At 39.5% G+C, this 19,133-nt stretch overlaps 1 protein-coding gene across 2 annotated transcripts; it reads right to left on the bottom strand.

Annotated features, from left to right (window-relative positions):
- Nucleotides 1-698: 698 nt before the first annotated feature.
- LOC106911715 (NXPE family member 3-like) lies at nucleotides 699-14,245 on the bottom strand. Of its 2 annotated transcripts, XM_014978542.2 has the most exons (9): nucleotides 14,193-14,232; nucleotides 11,508-11,672; nucleotides 10,423-10,581; nucleotides 7,843-8,301; nucleotides 6,205-6,500; nucleotides 2,349-2,419; nucleotides 1,964-1,996; nucleotides 1,575-1,763; nucleotides 699-1,500 (listed from the first exon to the last, which is right to left on the bottom strand). In XM_014978542.2, exons 1-9 carry the CDS (start codon nucleotides 14,208-14,210, stop codon nucleotides 953-955), a joined length of 1,938 nt encoding a protein of 645 aa, XP_014834028.2. In that variant the 5' UTR covers nucleotides 14,211-14,232; the 3' UTR covers nucleotides 699-952. The 2 variants fall into 2 exon arrangements, with proteins under 2 accessions (XP_014834028.2, XP_014834029.2); XM_014978543.2 differs by lacking the exon at nucleotides 11,508-11,672 and having other exon boundaries at nucleotides 14,193-14,245.
- Between the last annotated feature and the right edge of the window lie 4,888 nt (nucleotides 14,246-19,133).

Genomic DNA, 19,133 nt, shown 5'->3' with positions numbered 1-19,133 from the left:
CTGGTCTATTTTGCTAATTTAGTTATCTGTTAAAAACTGGAAAACTTGTTTTTACAATCTTTCAAGAGAAATGTCATATCAATAAAGAACAAATCATTGATACAACTGTATTAATATAGAAATTTGATTATAGCAGTTTGAATGCACTGACTTTGCAATGCAGGCTAAAACATGGTACTGGACCTGTACACATAATACTCAGAGAGAATCATTCTATTGTAGTAATGGAAATAATGTCACTAGTGCTAAGTGTGCAGATTACACTAATAACTATGCAATTCAATGTTTTTCTTTTAATTCAGCATGCAAAAAATAAACAGATAAAAATGTATTTATTGTTAAGATAACATTAGCTACACAACTCACTATATTAACTTTGACTCAATTTTTTTGAGTAATTTAAATATCAAATGTTTATCTCCATGTTACCTCCATGTCTTCAGTTTTCACATGATTGACTTTCAGAACTGTGTTGCTGTTGATCACCATGTAATTTGAGTAATTTCTTGAAAAACACCACACACAGAACATAACTGATAAGATCTAAGCTAGCATAGCGAGCATACCTGAGCATATTAATGCAGAGCTCCACATTGATTTACATCAGAATGCATTAAGTTATGAAAAAGTCTTAGAGGCAACAGGCCTGAGAAAAGACATTTGAGGCAAAATTGGATGTTTACTGTTAGGAGATTAGATAGGGTTCTGTTTTTTTAATGAATATTTAATGGAATGAAAGCTTTAATACATCACGAAATGTCCTTACATTTTCCCATAAAACACCAACCCTGCATCTGCTTCTTTTTCTATTTGTTAATATTTTTTCCCCTCTTCCGTACAGCTGGATTAGTTTGTGTCAAAAATCAAACTGTGAGTATGTGCTACCAATCACCAATAGTTACCAGACCACCCAGATCTACAGCCTTCTGCTTCTTCCATGTTTCTTTAAAATTCACCTCTGGGGACATACGTGGGACAAAATAACATCTATCATATTCTTAATTATGGGTTGTGGTGGGTGGAGGTCATGTGGAAGGTAGTGGGCCTGGGTCATCTCCCAGGCATCCAGCAGTTTGACATTCACTTCTTTGAATATTGCTCTGAGTATCTTGTCTCGCTGCAATGCGTAGTAATCGTCAGTGGTCAGCGACTCACGTAGCGTCAACCTTTTGGGATTACCAGTCCTGATGACAACCAGAGTATCTGGAGCTCTGGTCAACAACCGCACTACTGCCCTCCTTATGCTCAGCAGACGTCGGATGTAGACCTCCACAGGGTAAACGCCAAAGTGTGCCCAGACGCCAAAAATGACTACAGCGTTTGCGCCTCCAACCACACTGTCCAGTTCGTTGGCAACAAAGTGGAACTGACTGACTGGCAACGTATAAGCACGGAGCGGAGGGCCATGGCAGCGGAACGTCAATAAAATGTTGTTTTTATAATCCAAGGCCATAAGGGGTCCGGTTTGTGGGGGGGTTTTCAGGTCAAACTTCTTGAGATCTGAAAGTGTAACAGAGAACTCATCAGAAAGAACCAATTCAAATTGTTGTCAGACATTTCTACTGAGTATCTACCTGGAACTTTAGCAATTAAGAATTCAAACCACTGCCTGACGGTGGAGTCTCCATACAGATGGAGAACCTTCCCTTTCAGACACTGGCTGATTGCTGTGGCGTTGTTAAACTGATGAACTGAGGTGCCGTCTAGTGCTCGCCATGCATCCTGGTAGTAATAACCAGCAGGATTAGCTCTCATGGTTCCTCCTAGACGAAGGGAGATTCAGAAGAACCTTGGAATAACTATATCTATGTGCAATATAATTAAGGTTTAAGAAGATTATTTTGAGGGCCACTTAGTATTTAGAGAAGTGATGATGATGATGATGAACAAAATCATGTATGCCAGCATTATTTCATAGAAACAACTTTATGGATATCAAAATTTTTACCAGTATCAGCTTTACCTGACATATTAACAGGGGCTGTTTCATTGAGAACTGGAAGAAATAATAAATTACATTTATTACCTGTTTATCATGACAGTAAATTCAGAAGCAAAACAGCTGTTCAACATTAATGATATGTCATATCCTATCAGTACTTTGTTGGTCATATTAGAAAAATGCATCTAGATACATACTGTATTTGCTTTGCAGAATGTTTATAGAAAATGTTTGCTCTGTTTAAACATATCAAATAAAATCCAGTCAGATAATATAAATTATAAATTGGCAATTCACAAAAATGTCTAACAAAGCCACACTTTAAAATTAGCAACTGCTAACTTTTTTCTTATGTATGTCAAGCAATCTGTGATTTATTGTAATACAATTATAACATGATCTTTACCTTTTAGTTTTGGTAAAATGCTGATTCTGGAAGGTTCTGAAGACTGAATGGAAGTTTTCAGGTTGACACCACTATAATAAGAGCAAAGAAAATGAGATAAACACTGTCAATTGAAAGTGAAAAGCATTTTTTGTTTTTACTTCTGAAATGCAGTCTTAAGCAATGTCACGTTTCCTTTACTTTCATTCAGTGTGATTCAGGTCAGTCATAACAGATTTCGGCAAAATCCAAAATTCCACAAGGAAACATAGTAAACAGGTACTAGAGGATCTCAAACCCATTTAAATAGACATTGCTTTTATTATGCTAGATATGAAGCACATGCCACACAAAGTGGTAAAAGACAAAAAAGGAAATAATCCGAAACCAAAATCAAAGAAGCTGAAGTCCAAATGGTGACGTTAATACCCGTGAATATCATCAGTGCAAAAGGTTGAGAGGTTTCTGGAGATTGTGTGCTAAAAACACAAGCCTATGGATGACTTATGAGGTGGTGCAATAAATTTGTGGCACAACCTTTCGTATGGTTTTACTTCATGTTTTCAAATTGCCTTTTTTGTTAGACGTCCTCCATGTAAAATCCAAGCCACTGTCGGATTATTGATCCAGCGTTGTTTCTATAGGTACTTGAATAGTTGATCTTGAATAGTTGATCAGATGAACTATTCAAGATTTTTGGTCATCCTCTTAAGCTACTGTTGAGAAAAGTCGAGCTCAGCCCACTTCCCCATGCTGGAGATTTTAGTTTAATAATAACAATGAATAAAGTTATCTTTAAAACTGATTATACAGGTGACATCAAGACCCAACAGTAGAGTCAGACGGTAATAAAATCAATCTGGTTATGTGTGTTGTTATTGTGTCCTGCAAACTTTGCTTTAATTCTACTTTTTTCTATTTAATCATAAAAAATCAGTCAGGCAGAAAGAGAGTCATGAAACAGGAAGAGCAGGTTTCCTGAAGAAAGAGGAAGTTTCCAGCCTGCAGTGAATAGAAATAGTTCAGGTTGCTCATTTCGGAGCATTAAAGGTTTAAAGAATAAAATCTAAACATTTTGAGGAATTGGATAAAACCCAGAGTAAAATACTTAAATTAATAATGATAACTTATAATTAAGCCAATAATTAATATTGGTTTAACCAGTGGTTGATGTTGGTTTGATTATAAGAATATTAGATAGACCAGATTATTGATTTTACTTGTTTGATTATTTTGGCTACTGATTTAAGCTGTACTGACCCTTGCAAAATTGCCTTATTAATAAAATAATTAGCATTAAGAAAATCTAAAAGATGTTGTGGACATTCAGTTAATGAGTCACCTTAAAGTTCTTTGATGGTTGTAAAATAGCTATGAAGTTTGATTCTGGGAGGAGAAAGTGGAAAATGTTTTATAGGTTGTTTTTAGCCAAAACTAAAACAACACCCTTGGGACTCGCCCGAGTCACTAAAACCTACCTGGTTCAGTAACAAGTGCAAGTTGTAATAAAGAGAAAGTGCGACAGTTAACAGGTGTGCTCTGTGAAACTAGCTGATTGCGGGCTGCTCGATCTGGCTAGTTCACAGGGTGAAAAAGGGTGGGACATCTGGATGGAGGTCGTTAGAAACCAGGCTAGTCTTTCTCGCGCCCAGCTTAAACAGAATGTCCTCTATATTCTCATCTGTAGTAATACTCCGGAGTTAGAGGCTTCTCGGATCCGTTAGACGGAGAGCTGGGAGCAACATCTCCCTCCTCTCAGAAGGGGAAGTAGAGAGAGAGAGAGAGAAGGGGAGGGGGATGTTGCGCAACAACTAAGCTAGATTTATAGCTAACGTGTTGGGCACCTCTGAATTTTTGTAACTCGGGGCGGATCGCACACGCCACCATAGATCATGTGGGACACCGTTAACACGAACTGGGTGATTTGGAAGGTGCGCTAGCAGAGCAGAGAACCTTTGCACTGGCATTTATGAGAATACGGCTCCAACATTCACTTTAACTATGAACGCCTCAACGCTGTCTTCGCTCAGGCGTGCTCAATGCGAACTTTCAAAAACGCTATTAACTCATCCTTGCACCTGAAACTCTCGCTGTCATCAAGTTTTTTCTCCGTGCAGCCTGTGGGGCAGAACATTTTCAGGTTGGGAGAGAGGATGGACTAGTGACGCATTCGTAACGTGTTGGATAAACAACACTTTTAGTGAGTTAGATGCCAAAAGTTTATTATCTGAATGACTATTTATACTCGATGGTTGCAATAGAGCCATTTTAACCATTGTGAATCGAAAAACTTGTGATAATGGAATACTTGATATATCGACCAACCCTACTTCGACAGGAGTCTACGACAGAAATGTCACCTCCAAACTTCGACATGTATTGCTAGGCACTGCTCTATTGAGTTACCAAAGAGCATCAAATACTTCATCAGAACTACCTAAGCCATATTAAGTTTGAGACAAGGTCCAGAATTTAGTTTTACATGTCTTCTTTCAGAGTGCTTATAGCCCCCTGGCAGTAAGATACTAGAGTGTCTCTGTCCAGATTACTAACAGAAAATTGAAATGCAGTGGTCTAAATTCAAACCTGTCTAATGCAACCTCAAACTGAATTATTATCTACTACGAGTCACTTGATCTGGCTCTGCTGAATATCAGCAAAAGGAGTTTCAGTTCATGACTTCATCACTTAGCATAATGTTGATGTTATGTTTCTGACAGAAACATGGTTGTATGATGGAAATGAAGCACATGTAGTAATTGAAACAGTGCTTCCTAATTACAATTTCTAAAGTAAAAATAGAAAACATAGGAAGGGGAGAGCTTGTTACAATATGATTCACTGGATGGTAAAAAGGTTTTGACTCTTGAGTATTTGGAATTTGAGATAAAAGGCCGTAAACGAGCTCTGACACTAACTTTATACAAAACCCCAAAATATGTGGACATTTTTTTTAATGACTTCAGTGAAGTTGTGTCAGTTATATGCATTGATTATGACTGCTTAATATTTGTGGGAGACTTCAACATTCATGAAAAACCTGAAGAAAGAGGTGCTAAAAAACTGTATGATGTACTTGAAAACTTTCGTCAGATCCTACATTTTAAATAACCAACACACAACGACACAATCTGGATTTCATTATCAATAAGGGTGGGAATATTTCCAAGGTCTCTGTAATCGATGTCGCCCTGACTGATCATTTCTCTTTTATCTTTAAAAGTACAATCTCCACTGACTCACTTAGAAAAACAACGCAGTAGCAACTTTTTATCAAATTTATGCTTCCATCTCACTTCCCTGCTGTAATTCAGTAGATGAGCTGGTAGATAACATCTATTCTACAATTTCAGACATAACTGATTCCATTGCCAGTGGGGTGCCAGCTGTCTATTTTGCTCTCTGGGGGAAGGCTTGTTCTCCCACCTGTGGCCGTAAACCCTTGATCTAGACACTAGACAAACAGTAGTCTCTTGATCACAAATCCAAGATAAACACCCGACAGTTTGAAAACAGATGAGTATATATTCTCACACTGTCTATGAATGTTTATTTCAGATCCGGTTCTCTGGGTTGGCAAAATAATAGTTTGTAGGTCACATCTTAGCTATGAAAACCTGAACTAGATATGACTCAATGTCATCAAGATATATTGTTGTATTAATGTAGTTTTAAACAAACAAAAACACCTGGAAGTTTAAAAGATGTCAGTTTATTGAAGTTGATATGTATTGCTTTTAGACTGAAAAAGTCAACTTCCCCAAAGTCTCATGATAGACTTTTTCACACACTGCCCTAAGATATCTTAACACAAGAGTTTGAACATGATTTCGAGCAACCATAAAACAGTTGAATATGAGATAAGCATTAAAATTACCTTTGAAAGAGCTTGGCCTCCTTGGCTGTTGGTTGTGGCACATAACCTTTGAAAGCGTGGGTGATCCTGTGTTCACATTTGAGGGTCTTTGGCTTGTAGCAGAACCAGGGCTCCCGGGTTCGGGTGTCAGTGAAGTTACACAGCTGCTCCGGAGGTGCCTTAAGGCACACGTTACAATTGGTAGCTTCAGTAACTGAGCCTGAATGGAAGAGGCTTTGAAAGAAAATTCTGCCAGGCTCTTCCTGGTTGACTCTGTCCAGGACTGTGACTGCCTCACTGGAGTGGACCAGGGTCACCTTTGGGAAAACAACAAGAGTTCTCACAAAAAAGTCTTGTGAAGTAAGATTTGAGCATTTGCAAAACCCCAAAAGTCCACATTTTTATTTGTGTAAGAAAGATAGATGTGTGAATTCAAATCTGTGGAGCGGGACGTCCGAGTTGTGAAGCAGAGGAGCTCTGTGCGCCGGGCTCTAACACCAAACGCAGGGCCGTAACACACAACCTGTACGATGGGGCGGGAGGCGGGGGTCTAAAATCCTATTTATGGTTTTCCAGACAATACTGGAACACACAAAACACGCACAGATGACTAAAGTTTGTTTTGTACTGTTGTAACTATTAAACAATCTCCCCCAATGTGTCTCCACTGTATAAGTGGAGACACATTATTGATATTACCATTATAAAATAACTTGCAATTAAGTATTGGCAAAGACCAATGTAATTTTCACAGGTGGCAGAGCATTGTTGTTAGCAGCTGCTGAAAGTAACTAAAAAAGTTAATTTTAATGTAACTTAGTTACTTTCCAAATCAAGTAATCACTAATCTAACTAAGTTACTGTTTCAAGGAGTAATCAGTAATCCAAGTTACTTTTTCAAAGTATCTATGCCATCACTGCTCTTCACACAATGTGCCTCAGCATCAACTTATACCAGTAAATGTACATTGTACTAGGCTTTGTGACAGAGTTGCTTTTGTTCTAATCACTTCCATTTTGTTATAATAGCAATATCAGCTGACTGTTGAATATTTAGTAACAAGGAAATTTCCTGACAGGACTTACTGCACAGGTCATATTCCATCATGGCAGAAATCACTGAGTTCCTGAGAAGCTCAAATGTTTGTAGAAGCAGTCTTTGGCAGAGGTGATGGAATATATACTTTACACTTTTGACTCCAAAAAAAAAAATCATTTGGACATAGAATTCAATGATTTGTTACAAAACAAGTGGAGAGCAATATTGTGTATTGTTCTCCACTTGTTTTGTGGAGAAACAAAATGAGTTGAAAAACTTTGTATTCATCTTGGGACTTTGTAGGTTATTTGGCTATGTATTAATTGGAGCTCTGTTTTACTTTAGTCGTCTGGTTACTCTAGTGTGCCACGTAGTCTTCGCTTCCTGGTGTTTCTGAGTCATTCCTGTTGAGTTTGTTTTATGTGTTTTATTAGGTTTTCTGTTTTAGCTCAACCTTAGTAAATGTTTTCCTGTATCTTGTTTTGCATTGTTTATGAATCATTGACCTTCCTGAATTATCCATAACTCTCTGCTCTTTCCAGCTGCTTTATAATTTCCTAATGTACCTCAGATACCTAAGGAGTGTACTCTCCAGGAATCAAGAAAAGCTTTAGTCTTACCTCAACCTGTGCGCTTCCTTCCCAGAGTAAAGGGAAAACAGCTGTGTAGGAACCATTGTGATGATCAAAGACTTTCCCCACCACACCTGCATGAACAGTTGGGTTGTGCAGCCGAGCAAATACGACGTCACCACCAGATTTCTTGGGACGTCCATTGAAGTCATTAATTTTTATCAAGACCTCCAGCTGATCACCAACGTGCCAACTTCCCCCTCCGTCACGTGGAAGGATGGTGAAAGTGCTGTGAGCAGCATGACTGGTGTCAGTCAGAGAGAAGTTATCTGGGACAGATGGTGTTTCAGGCCAGGTGATGTAGTTCTTTAAAAATTCTAACTCAAGAGCGTCTTCAGGTAACACAGAGTGGAAGGAGCAGAAACTGGTTGGCTTAGGAGGCTCAGTGGGACGTTTCAGAGTTCTGGTGGTGGGAATCAGAGCCTCAGTGGTGGGAACTTTCTTCAGCTAGAGAATAAAGTTTAGAGATTGAACAAATCATGGTTTCTATACAAATTACTGAATAATTAATAACTTCCTAAAATACTGTATATTAACATTTCCATGATTTTATATATTGAGGTGACCCTGTATTAGCATAAAACTAAGACTGAATATTTTGTTTGAAAACACAAAAATTCCTTCTTTTTCCCATCTGGGTTTTGATACTTTTCATGAATGTATCTCAGGTAGTTAAAACAGGTCCAGAGGCTTTCCCAATAATGGTAAGTTATCAGTTAAAAAGCTCCCATAACTAAATGAACTAGGGCTGCAGCTACAATTATTATATTAATCGAATTTTCTATCTAAAGTTCTGACAAAAATAAAACATAATACAGTGTAGGGTTAATTTGGAAGTGTCATTAAGTGTGGGTGTGGTGGTGAGGCAGACGCAGGTAGACCCAGGTTGCTGCTCTGACTGTGTTGCTTTCTTAGCAAGTAACTTTACAGTCTGAATACTCCTGGCAAAAATATTCTTTGCCTAAATTGATTGATGAATTCTTCAATAATCAATCCATCACAGTTAATCCAATTTATTGCTTCAGCCCTGAAATGAAATATTGTCTTTCTTGTCATATGTTACTCATTAAGATGATTGCAATAACTGCTATATTTATGGGGTGATGATGTTTATATGTAAAGTCCTTTGGTTAGCTACCTTCAAAGGATTATCATGGTACTGGTAGGGTTGCCACCCGTCCCTTAAAATGCGGAATTGTCCCGTATTTGGCTGTTAAATGTTGCGTCCTGTATTGAACCGATTTTCTGCAAACACCCGACAGATATGCCTATCATCACAAACATTGTTACTAAGTGTAACAATAATGACCAAAATGAAATAGGAAATATTAAGGTCAGCTAAATTCTCATTGCGGGAGCTAAAGGACCCCTGAACTCTACGGACCGACGCTGTTATCACGGTTGCCTAGAGACAGACACTACACAGCTGCAGTGAGCTGCTGTTATCCCGCCTCCTTAACCCGATTCTCTGTCCTTAGAAGCAAAACCTCTCGTAAAGATACAGACGTGAGAAGGAAGACGCAAATTGCAGGCTGAATAATGTTAGTGAGGATGAATACAGGGAAATTAAAAAAAATGTGTCCACTGTGGTGAGGAGAGGAACACAGCAGACCCTGATATGGTAACATTTTGCTAAGATTAAGTTTCTTATTGTGATTTTAGTAGACTATTGGTTTGATTATTTGCTTATTTAATGTATAATAATATCACCCAAAATAATATAGATGATCATTTAAAGAACAAATCATTATTAATACACCAGACCCAGACCTGCAGCCATGGGCGGTTCTAGGTGGGGGCTAACAGGGTACCAAAGAAGTTATACTAAATAAATGTCTCATGTTGATACTGAGTGGTGGATTTTTTTTTAACCTTCACAATTTTACTTTAACAATGAATTAAAAATTATAGAGCTGCATTTTTAGCTGCTGTATGGAGATAGGATCACACTTTCCATCTGCCAGGGATCTGCAACCTGGATCTCTGGAGACACAAGTGGGTCTTTGACTCACTTTTTATATCAAATGATGAAATATTGCTCTGGTTTTTATTTTTTAATTCTTTTTCAAGTGTTGCCATGGAAAAACACTGACTATCCTGGCCCCTGTGGTAAATCTGGTCTAGAATCAGCCTCCAAACCCAACTCCTTCTCTATATAAATATTTTGGTAATATTCTGTAAAATATCAGAATGTTCACATAGCTTTTATACTTTTAGTTGTCTGAGGACACATTTTGAATATTAAATCAGGTGTTATGATCAGTTACTCAGTGGTTTACCAAATACCTTTTACACTTGTATTTAAAGTATACTACTTTGATTGGAGTACAGTTTTGGGGTCCTCTAACCATCCTCTGTGTATGAATGGTTGCTCTATGGATCACTTTTTAAGGACAAAAAAACACTGCCATAAAATATTGTCTATCACTGTAGTGAACATCCCACCCCATGAGAGTTGGGCAACACGCACCGTGGTGGGCGTCCCTTATTTTGATTTCTGAAAATTTAATGTTTTCTGGTTTAATGAGTGGTGTCTTTTATGACTTTGTATTTTTTTTGTGTACTCACCTCTGCTAATTTAGCCACTATGTGATCAGCAATGTTGGGATTGCTAAACATGACCCATAAGACACAGAAAGCCAACAACAGGAAGATCCATCCGTACTTCAGAGGAAAACGTTTTCTTAAAGCCTGGCCTCCCAGTAGGAATGACGACTCGATCTGGCTCTGTGTTAAAAGATGAAATCAAAAAAAGCACCCAGGTTAATGACTATCGATTTTAAAAATAATGCAGAGCTGAGTTACTGTTCGTGAGGTAGGTCAGCCTTTTGACTCAGGCTTGTTGGAGCAGGAATTTATCTAAAAGTTGCAGGTTGGCAGCTCTGCATCTCTGCACTGCAGGGTGAAGCCATAATGCCGGCACTATTGTGGAAGTAAATAGATAAAGTTAGAGATGTTTGAGAATTTGCTTCCTTCTTTTACTTCCTCCATAAGTATCACTTTTGGGGGGAAATCTTTTTGTGAAACATCCACTCTCTGGCTGCATGATGGCACAGTTGTTACTGTTGTTCCCTTGTAACAAGAAGGTCCTGGGTTTGAATTCCAGCCTGGAGTCTTTCTACATGGAGTTTACATCTTCTCCCATTACATACATTGGTTTTCTCTTTCTTTCCCAAAGTCAAAAATCATACCAGTGAAGTAAATTGGTTACTTTAAATTGTCCTTAGGCATGAGTGTATGCATTTATAGTTGTGTGTCATGTTTGGAGATCGCTGGAGATAACCAGCAACCCTTGACCCTGAAAGGATCAGCAGGTTTTGACAACGCCCACTCGGATTGGTCTATTTTGTCACTTTGAGAGAGCCAGTGGAACCTCTCAGGGTAATAAATCCCACAGACAGGATACAGCATACACCTGTCTGTTTCAGCCTTTGAACTTATCAAAATCTGAAGGACATCAAGGGCACTTTGGACTTTTACGACTGTGAAGAAAACACCTTATGAGGCCAATGTCAAATTGTTTGCAAAAATAGTGGAACATGCAAGCTATTAACATCTCTTGAACTGTAGTGTTTGACAAAAATTGGTTACACCCTGTGGCAATGAGTCCAAAGGACAGACAAACAAATGATTTAAAATAGTGAATTACAAACCTTTGTTCCCTGGGAAGGTAAGCCATCAGAATACAATTGGGAATGTTTTTGTTTAGTTGCACATGTTGCTTTCATTATATTTTTCACCCTTGGAAGACGCCATTTTTTTATCTGTGCAACCCATGCTGGGTTAATAACACTGTTCGGTTCATTCTGTACTGGAATCTACAGAGTAAACATAGAAAGGTTAACGTTACCCGAGTTGTTGATTATCATATTGCATTTGACCATTGTAAATTTAACGTCGCTGTAGGCTGTAATTAAACAATAAATAAATACAAAAAATAGTGAGGTGAGTTTGCATCACTTCATGTGGGAAAAATAATTTGTGATTTCTACATTCCCATCAATTTCAACGCGCTCCAGTTCAAATTGAACAGGCTTAGCGATGTTACTCGTTCTTGTTTTAGCCGGTCCAATCTGACCAAGCATACATCATTTACCCAGAATGCATTGCAGCATAAACAACATGGCGACAATATTTTACTTACATTTATAAAACCCAAACAGCCTACAGTATTTTTGTTGGATTGTCTTTATAATACAGTAAAAATATTAAATGCTGAAGAAACGCTAAATAGTTATGAAAATAACTATCACTGATGGTAGAGGGAAAAAATATATATACCCCTCTTCAGACTTTTTATAAATTTAGGTTTAAAATGAACATGTTTATTTGACTGGAAGTGATATTCCAACTAGAGTCCACAAATGTATGGAGAATATGTGTAGGGATCTGAAGATGGCAAGGAGAACTTTCAATCTCAGACTCATCATCAGTGATGGGAATAACTGCATTCAAAGCAAAGGCGTTAGTAAAGTCGATATTTTTTTTTTCAGGAATCTAACTACTTACCCATTGTTACAATGCTGTTACCGCACACAGTCTAATTGGAGGAATGGAGCCTCTGGAGGGAGAGTTGGAGTCTTTTCTCTCTTGCTGTCGATGAAGGCGGACACTTTTTTTCCTTTGCTCCCTCCCTGCTCTTGCCTGCCCTGCTTGCTCTGTTTTTGTCCTGTCTTTTTCTATATTTTTGAAGCCTTTCTTTACACATCCTCCAAATCTACAAATTATGGATCTGGTCAACCGGTCTCTCAATGCAATTGATCAAATTTTCTCAATGAGAAGACTGAGCACAGCAGAGCCCTCTTGTCCTGCGGGGACACACCCGGCAGGATTCACCCTGGATTTATTCATGATTACAGGATTTCTGCTGTTTGGAGCAAATCGACAAATTTGTGATGGACTTGGCCGAACTAGCAAACACTCAGACTGTTGGTGTGAACAGAGATGCAAATTGGATGTGAGTCTTGCTGAGACTCGCAGCCCAGCTGAGGACTCTAAAACTCTAACGAGTTGGAATCGATCTTGGAGAAGTTACTAGTTTCTGCTCAGTGGAACGACCAAACTAATTTGGATGATTGGGAACTGAGATGTATTGGAGAGACTTTAGGGTAAGATTGAAATTTATAATCTTCCCGACCTAAGACATTCTGTATCTGAGTTGGCTTTTCTCGTGTTGCCTTGGAAGGGCTGCATATTTCCAATCTCCTTGAAGATGTGTAAACATAAGGCTCCTTCCCACCTCACCCCCTCCTGTTATCCATGCAGCTGTGGAGCTGAGCGCTCCTAAGGGCATTCCTTGATAACATTTTATCGGACTTCTACCGGGAGGCTGAGTAACTCGGTTTCATGGCACTGTGATGTCACCGCCTTCACTCATGTCTTTTTGTCTGAATGTTACCATTTGCCCTAATGTGTCCTTTCCTCTTTTTTATTTTATTTTGATAGAAACTGTGGAGTTCTCACTTTTGACCCAGAAAAGGATTATTTTAGATTATTTTAGTTTATTAGTAATATCAGAAATTGTGGAGTATGCACGATTTAGATCAACATTATACTTCCTAGATAACTTTTATGCAGAGAGACTCGTACTGCTCTGCATAAAAAAAATAAAATAAAAAATCATCCCCAAGCCGTGCTATGACCAACAATTATGAAATTTGGTACACGTGTATCCGGTCATGATCAACTCCTGTGCTGTTGACATGCACACTTCACAATCACTCAAAAGCTTTTTGTGCTTGTATTTCGACCGGTTTGGTGAAATACCAGTCCTTAACTGGCAGAAATGAAAAAATGGCTCCACTACAATGTTTGTCATTTTACATATGTTGTCGAAAAATACGTATCACAAACAAAAATTAACTCTTTTTTTGTCTCATTAGCTTTTCCAGGTTTTAAAGATCAAGGTGACTGTCTTATGTATAAAATGAAACCAAAAGCAATTTTAACTGGATAAAACTGTTGTTTTGAGAGGAAAATGGAATGATTTGTAGAGCAAGAATGACCATATCGTGACAAACAATGCTAAATACTTCAGAATAAAAGCATGATTCAAACATTTCTGCCGGTAAAATTCTGAAAGAAGCTTTCTACCTGAGGTTGGTTAAAAACACATTATTTATTTCAATAACACCACAAGCCAGAAAATGGAGAAACAATCTTACTTGGCAATCTATGATTTTTTTCAAATCCAAGAGAAACTACATTCCAAATAAGAGCTGATGAATCCTCTTCTCTCAACAGAATAAATAACAGTTTAGTAGTCTTTAAATGTTAAATAAGTGTCTTTGTTTCTTTCAAAAGAAATGAGAAAAGTAAGTTCATTGATTTTAGTTTACCTCCGTGTTTTTCTGCATCGTCGGCACGTCTCTTCCTGCACACATCAGGAAGAGCACACGTCTCTGCTCTTCCTGTCTTTGATCTGAACCAGACATTTCTGGTTATTATACCCTCCCTCCTTCCTTCCTTGTATGCAAAGCAGTAATGTGTACCAACTTATTTATTCTAGGACTCTCCTTCTTGACGGATAAGATTGCATTTCCACTTCTGCATCATTAAATGATTCATTCAGTATTTCTGTTTTGAGAGCTAATCATTTTAATTCTAATTACCTTGGTAAAAATAAGAACTATAAACCCTTAAACTGTTTCTGTATCCAGGGAGATTAAACATTTCTGGCTGCAAATAAGAGGGCTATTAAACAGCTGGACTTTTCATTACTGGATCCAATGAAGTCCAAAATGGCAAACCTAATGGATGAAGTTTTTTTCTCCATATAAATAGTTCAATAAAGACCACTTGGTTTTATAAAATGCTGCTCTTTATGAGTGAATATATATATATTAACATATATATATATATATATATATTATATATATATGTTAAGACTCGGAAGCTACTAACCATGCATGGAGGGTTCCACCCCAAATCCAGCACCCTGAGACTGTACACAAGCCGTAAGGAAGGAGGCAGAGGACTAGTGAGTGTGAGAGCCACTGTCCAGGATGAAACATCCAAGATCCATAAATACATCAAGGACAAAGCCTCAACGGACGATGTGCTCAGCGAATGTCTCAGGCAATGGGGAACAGAAGACGAGGTGCTGAGGAACCATCATGGGAAGACAAGCCCCTACATGGGATGTACCACCGACAAATAACTGAAGTGGCTGATATCAGGAAATCCTACCAATGGCTGGAAAAAGCTGGACTCAAGGACAGCACAGAGGCCCTCATCCTGGCTGCCCAGGAACAGGCCCTAAACACCAGAGCAATAGAGGCTCAGATCTACCACACCAGACAAGACCCAAGGTGTAGGTTGTGCAAGGAGGCCCCTGAGACAGTCCAGCACATAACAGCAGGGTGCAAGATGCTGGCAGGGAAAGCGTACATGGAACGACATAACCAAGTGGCGGGCATAGTGTACAGGAACATCTGTGCAGAATATGGACTGGAAGCCCCGAGGTCAAAGTGGGGGACACCCCCAAAGGTGGTGGAGAATGACCGAGCTAAGATCCTGTGGGACTTCCAGATCCAGACAGACAAGATTGTAATGGCGAACCAACCGGACATTGTGGTGGTGGATGAACCTAAAATCTTCTTCAACAAGGGGAAGAAGTAAAATTATCCATCATCAGACGGCTACAGTCCTTGGTAGCTACAGCTATTTTCAATATAACTGTTTGTTTTCCATGTCTGAATAAGAAAGAAAGTTGTTTTGTATCAACAAACTGAAGTTTGTTCAGTTACCAACTCTTTTTAGATTAATACCCAGATTTCTTATCTAATTTAAGTAATAATAGTACTGACATTATTCTACTCTTCTGATGCCTCTTTAAAATTTACCACTGGGGGGCAGATGTGGGACAAAACAACATCTATCATGTTCTTGATGATAGGAGGCTGTGGGTGAAGGTTGTGTGGCAGATGGTGGGCCAAGGTCATCTGCCAGGCATCAACCAGTCGAACTTTCACTCTTTTGAATATTGCCCTCAGGACCTTATCATGCTGTAAGGAATACCAGAGTCTCGTAGAAGGACAGTGCAAATTGGCTTTTATGTGTTTAGCTACGAAATATCAATTGGTAAAGAGCTGGTGAGCCAACCAGAAAACTGGGTCAAAATGATCTAAAGTTTAAGTATAAAGCCATACATTTTGTAACTTGTTACAAAATTTATGGCTTATTGGACAATTAAAAGTACAGTAAAGTGTCATTATTAAACAGTGTTGTACCTTTTGGTTTTGCTAAGACGGTAATGTTGGCAGGTCCGGAAGCTGGAATGTACACCTTCATGTTAACACCACTACAGAAAAGCACAGAAAATACAATTTTAATAAGGTACTGTCGCTTTCTGTGATTTGGTTTGAGACAATGTCATTCTGTCCACTCAGTGATACAGTAATGTGCATTGCTTTTCCCGGCCTCGTCAATTACTTTCTTCTTTTGACTATTGTAAAATATTCCCCCAAAAAATCATAAAAGTCACTGAAATGATACCAAAGTACTCAATGAGAATACATACAGTACCACGTCTGAAACCTTTTCACATTTCGTCACCAGTGGGAAAATCACTTGTGCTCAATTGTGATGTGAGAAACTAATAGTATTATGTTATAAATAAGAATCTAAAACATGTTTCAAGCTTTTGTTTTAAGGACTTTTCAAAACTACAGCTGTTAACAGAAGTCACCTGTTTAGTATAAATATCTCTGCTTTGTGAAGGATTTGTCAATGATCTCTGTGTGTTCCTATCATGGGCGTAGGTTTGGGTAGGGACGGTAGGGACATGTCCCGACCAATATTCACGGGATATGAAAAAGTCCCGACCAATTTTTGCCATATTGGCTCAAAGAACGTGGATCTACGATCTTTGATTAGCAGCAACAGGCGGTGCGCGGAACGGAAGCTTCTTAGTTTGACATTTATTATGAGCCTCCGAGACCGTGTCGGAACGGTGCTGTCGGGGGGGGTGGGGGGAGGGGGAGTCAGTTGAATCGTCGGACGTTCTTTGATTAGCTGCAAAAGGCGGCGGCTAGCTGGGCACACGCGTCTCCTTCTGAGTCTCCGAGACCATGTCGCCACCAAAAAAGAAAAGGACAGACATTAGAAGTTATTTCGCTACGTCGGCTGTAAGTACAGTGAGTGGACCCATAAGTTAGATATCTATCACGCAACGCATTTGTTGTAAAGTCCGGTGTTTAGTAAGGTCAGCACTGAATGTGAGGTAGAATAGGTCTGTTAATTATGTAATGTTTTTTCACATAGGATGCTCAGACAGCAGAGCAAGGGGCAGAGCAGAACGATGGAGAGGTGGCTGGAGCTTCAGGGCTCCAGGTGAGGTGTTAGTTCTCAGATATGAAATATACTGTGAAATTATCTCAGTAAATATGGCATTTGAAGTGTTAGTCTTAAATTAAGTTAAGCTAGTGTGAATACAAACCAGATTACGCTTTGTTTGCTCTATAGGAGGCAGTCAGTGTGAGTGCCAGTGACCAGGGAAGTCAAGGCAGCAGTGCCCTGGACATGGGGAGTGCGCCATACCAGCCTGATGTAAAATTCATTGCAGCACAGCAGCTGCCCAATAAAAGGTTGCGGTTTCAGGCCAAATGGTTTAGCCTCTTCCCATGGCTGCATTATAGCCCCACCATGCAAAATGTTCTTTGTTTTGAGTGTGTCAAAGCCTTTACCATCAAAAAGACCTCCTTAGAAAAGAAACATGATCCTGCATTTTGCCTAAATGGTTTTGGGAATTGGAAAAGTGCTTCTGAGAGCTTTACTCACCATCAAAATTCGAAGGCACACCATCATGCCGTCACTGTGAATGTGATGGAGCAAACTCCAGTCCATACACAGCTGGCCAGTGCTTTAGCCAAAACACAGCAGGATGCCAGGCACTGTCTTGTGGAAATTATGGAGTGTGTGAGGTATCTGGCTAGGCAGGGAATTGCAATGAGAGGGCATGCTTCAAATGAGGGTAACTTGTTCCACCTTGTGAAGTTAAAGGCAAAGGATGACCCAGTGCTAACTTCCTGGCTGACTCGCTGCCATGATTATGTAAGTCCCCAGTGCCAAAATGAATACTTGACTTTGTTTGGCCACACAATTGTGAGAGGAATTGCTGCAATGATTAGGTCCCTCCCTGTTGTCCAATTTTCTATCATTATGGATGGAACCCAGGACATCCAGGGCAAAGAGCAGGTCTCTATATGCCTGAGGTATGTTGATCAAGACCTGGTGCCAGTGGAAGCATTTATCGGCTTGTATGATACGCCATCTACAACTGGTGAACAGATGGCAAAACTAGCTCTGGACATGCTTCTCAGACTGAACCTGCCTATCTCAGGTGTGCGAGGACAGACGTATGACGGGGCAGCAAATATGGCAGGCCTTTTTTCTGGCACCCAGGCAATGCTCAAAAAGGAGCAGCCCCTGGCATTGTATGTACATTGTGGCGCACATTGTGTCAACTTAATTACCCAATGTGCATGCAATTCTTCACCCTTACTGCGTGACGCACTTCAGTGGGTCCATGAACTTGGAACACTGAGCAACCAATCTGGCAAATTTAAAGGCATTCTGGCACAGCATACTGTTCCAGAGGGGCCCACCAGGACAATTAAACCACTCTGTCCCACAAGATGGACTGTCCGTGGGCAAGCTGTGCAGGTAGTCCTCAATGAATATGAGGCTATCCTAAACAGTCTGGAGGAAATGGCCTCACTTGGTTACGACACAAGCACTAGGGCAAATGGTCTATTGGAGCGATTCCAAAAAGGGAAGACCATTTTAGGCCTCAATCTAGCCACAGAGGTGCTCTGAGAGCTTGAGTGTTTGAACAAATCCCTGCAGAGTCATTCCCAAACCATTGCCGGTATGCAGACTGCAGTTCAATATGTAAGCTCAGCTATTCAGGAGAAAAGGACTGATGCAAAGTTTGCAGAATTGTTTGAGAAGTCAGTGCAGATGGTGGATACTTTGGGGATTGAAGCCATTGAAATTCCTCACCAAAGGAAACCCCCCAGGAGATATACTGGTCAGGCTAGTCATCATCAGTCAAAGACAGCAGAGGAATTCTACAGGATTGAGTTTTTCAAGGTCTTGGACTGTTTGGATATGCAGTTCAAAGACAGATTCAACCAACCTGATCTGGAGAAATTAAAACAGGTTGAGGATGTGCTCCTCACCGGTAAGGTTAATGACACTATTGGGGAGTACCCAGAGATTAACAGGGAGAATCTGGGGATTCAACTTTCCATGTTCCTTAACAAACATCCACTAAA

Source organism: Poecilia mexicana, unplaced genomic scaffold (assembly GCF_051168715.1).
Source record: "Poecilia mexicana isolate PSO_F unplaced genomic scaffold, ASM5116871v1 scaffold_23, whole genome shotgun sequence".
NCBI lineage: Eukaryota > Metazoa > Chordata > Actinopteri > Cyprinodontiformes > Poeciliidae > Poecilia > Poecilia mexicana.
This window is presented reverse-complemented; position numbering and strand designations above follow the sequence as displayed.